The sequence below is a fragment of the Priapulus caudatus genome, unplaced genomic scaffold, assembly GCF_000485595.1.
Source record: "Priapulus caudatus unplaced genomic scaffold, Priapulus_caudatus-5.0.1 Scaffold2611, whole genome shotgun sequence".
In the NCBI taxonomy this organism is placed as follows: Eukaryota; Metazoa; Priapulida; class Priapulimorpha; order Priapulimorphida; family Priapulidae; genus Priapulus; species Priapulus caudatus.
The window spans coordinates 20,339-25,228 of record NW_014579672.1 but is presented as its reverse complement, the minus strand read 5'-3'; the positions used below and the strand labels follow the sequence as shown (position 1 = coordinate 25,228).

At 43.4% G+C, this 4,890-nt stretch overlaps 1 protein-coding gene across 1 annotated transcript in view; it reads left to right on the top strand.

Annotated features, from left to right (window-relative positions):
- Positions 1 to 3,600: 3,600 nt before the first annotated feature.
- LOC106818880 overlaps positions 3,601 to 4,890 on the top strand; it is a 4,447-nt gene continuing 3,157 nt past the window's right edge. Inside the window, exon 1 of the mRNA XM_014823549.1 lies at positions 3,601 to 3,937. Coding sequence (XP_014679035.1) covers positions 3,742 to 3,937 — 196 coding nt within the window. The 5' untranslated portion in view covers positions 3,601 to 3,741. The remainder of the gene's footprint in view (positions 3,938 to 4,890) is intronic.

Here is a 4,890-nt window from a genome sequence, read left to right as displayed (position 1 = left end):
GAGAGAGAGAGAGAGAGAGAGAGAGAGAGAGAGAGAGAGAGAGAGAGAAAGCGCGCGCGAGAGAGAGAGAGTGGGAGAGAGAGGAAGATAGAGAGAGACAGAGAGAGAATAAAAACGCGCGGGAGAGCGCGATAGAGAAGGATAACTGTACGATAGCCGGGGCGGCATCGCTTTTTCTCAGCTCTGAGAATGTCCATAAACGTTCACATCCTCCAATAAACTCACACACCGATCGCATCTCTCTTCATTGCCTTCAGATTTACAACAGCTCCCCGGCGTGATATCTTACAAGGCGTCTTACATCTTGCGCTCTGCACTTACTGATGTACGACACGCCCACGCATGGCTACACAACTGCTAGAAACCTGTACCTAATTATTGCTGAATCGTAGTCGTAAGCACTAGTAAATTAGGAATAATTCATCAGAAGATGCTATATAACGGGTGCCGGTCTACAAAAGAAACATTTGGCGTTTCCCTTGAGGGCAGATATAGTAGTAGAGACCCCCTCTATATAACAGACATCTGTGTATGAAGGCCACTTTTTGCGAGTTTTCATCTAGTGACCGTTGTGTATATTTGTGACTGTATATATAGCAGGGGTTCTTAACCTGTGGTCCATGGACCCCTTTTGGGTTCGTGGATGGGCTTCAAGGGGGTCCGTGAACCAGGCACATGCAAATTATCGTGTTTATCTCATTATGTGCATTTTTCTGGGGAGTGGTACGTAGCTTTCACTCGATTCCCAATGGGACCATGACTCAAAAAATGTTAAGAACCACTGGTATATAAGCAACTTTCCGACATTATATAGCGGCAATACACTCATTTACATTCACGCCGGTCACGCCATAATTTGTCCCCAACAGCCACACATCTACCGGATAATCCCTCTCCACCAGCCACACTTCTACTGGATAATCCCTCCCCCACCAGCCACACTTCTACTGGTTAATCCCTCCCCCACCAGCCACACTTCTACTGGTTAATCCCTCCTCACCAGCCACACATATACTGGATAATCCCTCCCCACCAGCCACACTTCTACTGGATAATCCCTCCCCCCNTGTCCGGAGATAGATTTCATATATCACATGCATGGTTTTAATTCAGTATATATCCAAGCATGCTTTATCTGTACACCTGTGCACAGTGGCAGAGTTTGTGGTGCTAAACATCAAGACTACGACAAAACATAAAACACTCCTGTGGCCTCGGTTACCAGTGGCCGGTAATAATGAGATAATAACTAATCTTCTAATGCAAGTGAAGATGTGAATGTAATAATTAAAATAACATGGGACCAGTTGTACGATGTAGCAACCTCTCCTAAACACTAGTTGCTAGTGTGTGGCCGCTTACAGGCTGGCCAGATTAGAGCTGATGTGACAAACACTACTTCACACAGTAATAATAGCACAAGTGGCGGTTATGGTGCGCTCGCTCTACACGCGTGAACGCTCCAGTCGCGAAGCCCATTCAGGGGTCTGGAAGCTATTCCCCGAGGAAAGAGTAGATCTTTGAAATTTAGAGCATGAAAATTGGTCGCATTTCCGGCCGTACACTCGGTGCTCAATGGCTACAACTTCGTTGTGAACAGGGCAACTCAGATTTGTGTGATCGATTTTAAAAGTGTAACTTTGTAAATTTCAAAAAAGAATGTAGCTAAAGCTGCGGCATACTGCTATTGTTGACTAATGATCAAGCTTACTCTCGTCACAGAAGATGAGTGTGGTGCGCTACCAGTGCATGTGACAACTTCTACTTAGGATATAGTGGTAGGTGCATGACGTTAACTACATAGAGATAGAGCGCGAGTGCGTTTGTTTACAAACATTGTACTATACTATTCTACCCATGAGAGAGTATAATTATGAAAAATAAGCCCTGTGTGTATTTTCAATCTTGCATTTATACTGTTTATCACACTATTGCCTAGTGTGTATATCATATTTCGAGACGTTTGAAAAAGTGTTGTTTGGAGTCACCAATGATCGCTATTGTCTCAACAATTCTATCTCATGCCAGAAGTGAACACATTCCAAACAGCGGGGAAACATTTTCTTTTTTTTCACGGGGAGCTTCTTTTTCAAGTGTGTGGAAAAATAGCCTCCCGTTCAAAATTTTTACCGGAGCTGTTTTGGCCTGACGGCGAGCGATTTTCGTATGGTTTGAAGAGCGCGAATCGTTCATCCTCCCGTGTATTTTTTTAACACCTGATTCCAAATCTTAGAGCACTGATATTCAACACCTCTAATTAAGCAGTATTAACTGAGTAATAACAGACAGTCCAGTCAAATAAACCAGTCAAAGCTCCTTGGTTCCCTGCCAAATTGTTCTTGAGTTTTGTTTAAGAGATAGGTGCACGGCAGTGCCGTGCTGCCGGGGCGGCCACTACGCCTGTAATAATAATGTGTGTGTGTAAATGGCCTCATATACATTTCCTTTAGGTGTATACGTGACAATTCCTGAGCCAGATGCCTGTGACATGTTTTCACGACAACTCTTTGTCCACGAACCTGGAAGTAATGTGTGCGAACCTCGGTAGGCACAAACAGGCCTACACACTGAAACACGGGCGACGTTACAACGGACTCACCTCGTACCAGGGCATATCGACTGGTACGCACACACTCCTGGCAGAGTTGTACATGCACTGGTACGCACACACTCCTGGCAGAGTTGTACATGCAGTCACTCGCTCATCAAATCATAGTTTATGGACTGCCTGCGGCGCCATCTATGTGTTCGTAATGGAGTGAGAGGAAGTGTCTCTGGCAGGTGCTGTGTGGTCAGGGCCGTAGCCTGCGAGGGGGGGGGGCAAGGGGGGCAGCTGCCCCCTAGATTTTTGAGCAAAATTAAAAAAATTGATCTACTAAAAGAGAATTGTCGTAGTCAGAATGAAGGCTGTACATGTACTCAAAAGTGCCTCAAATACCATCTCCTGTGATCTACATTTTCAAAATTTTTTCGTGGGAGGACCCCAAGACCTCCCACCTGTTTCTCACCCCTCCTTGAAATCCTGGATCCGCCACTGCTCCCCCCCCCCCTAGGAATTTGCTCAGCCTACGGCCCTGGTCGTGGGCCGTGCCATGTAGTTATGGCCCCTCTATGCTTCGCTCCATCACCGCACGTATCTCTGAATAAACTCGATGAGACGCCACTTGTATATGCACACTGCACACAGAAAGGTTGCCTGGCTACAATGCAGCTTTCTTTCTGTCCCACCCGCGCATGCCGCCGCGCATGTAACCACGTTTCGCACGTTTATAGGTTTGCGTTCTAGATTCTAGATTTTTTCAATTATTTCATCAATCAGAGGATCTAATTGATTTAATCGACCAGTAGGCCACTAGATTTTTGACTTTATGGTAATTGATCAATTGATCATTTACCAGTAGGTCATTCCATCTTTGACCAGTAGGTCATTGATCATTCCATCTTTGACAAGTCATTGATCATTAGATCATTGATCAGAATCTAATTTATCATTGAGTAGGAGGTGATTGATCCATAGGTGATTGGTCGGAGCATGATTGGGTTAGTGCGAGTAGAGCTAGAGCCCTGTTGCTTAGTTGTGTGTTTTGTTCTGTTGCAGGCATCTACTATAAGTGGACTAACCAAGGTTCGCGCTTTAACTCTCTTGCGACTAACAATGCTGCGGTTTCGTTCGCCCCCTCGCCGCCAGCACCCTTCCTCTCCCCCTCACCGCCAGCCCCCTTCCACCAGCCTCCTATCTGCATGGCTAGTACACCGCGCATTATCGTGACGAGATGCTCCTCTAACGAGTTACCGGCTTCGTCCCGCTGCCGGCACAGCACCCATGATGCAGTGCGTTTCCATGACAACGACATTGTCTCTGCCACGGGGATTTGTCCGCGCAGAAACAACGTTGAAATAGCAGGTCACCGTGACGACGGTGAGATGGCACGTCACCGTGACAACGTAATGCTTTTAGACAATTTTTTAGCCATAATGCAAGAATACTAGCAAATAGAAATGCTTTTAGATAATTTGTTACTAAGGTTACCAGCAAATAGAAATTCACATTCGACATGTAGATGGCTGCTTTTAACATTTAGATTTTATAGATTTACGCTTGTCAGATGTCATTTTACTTTTTTTCTTTTTACTGTAGGCTGAAGAACAAGCGCCGAAGGTTCGCTTAGTTAGTAGTAGTATAGTTATTATTATTGTAGTTATTTGTATAGTAATAGCAAAGTACCTATAATTTATAATTTATTGTTTATAACCTCTTGTAGTAGTAGTAGTAGTAGTAGTGATAGTGGTAGTGGTAGTGGTAGTGGTAGTAGTAATAGTAGTGGTAGTGGTAGTAGGTAGTGGTAGTGGTAGTGGTTGTGGCAGTGGTAGTGGTAGCGGTAGTAGGTAGTGGTAGCGGTAGCGGTAGTAGGTAGTGGTAGCGGTAGCGGTAGTAGGTAGTATAAACTGTAATAAAAATATATTTGCAATGATTTATTAATGCTAAGTAATCGTTCATATTATATTCCATATGCTAGTACATGCATTATGCCATAACTATAATTTTAAACCAGCACTTCATGGTAAAAAGAATGTTGAGTTTGGCTTGTCACGTCTTTCACGTGTGTTTGTTGTGTTTTCACGTGTTTTCCACATGTTTATGTCTTGTGTTTTTGTCTCTTGCAGCAGGACTTTAGAAACCAATATTCAGCTCCACAGCGCACAAACAAGTTGTAAGTACTGATCCATAAACCGGGTTACTTCTAATTTAAATGTCAAATTCATGTAATCATTAAACTATTATTTAATTTAATAGCAATATTTTTGGTATAATACTATAAATATAATTTCAGATTATTTTTTAAATTCATAACATGTTTTTCTTGTATTTGAATAATAATATTTTATTAT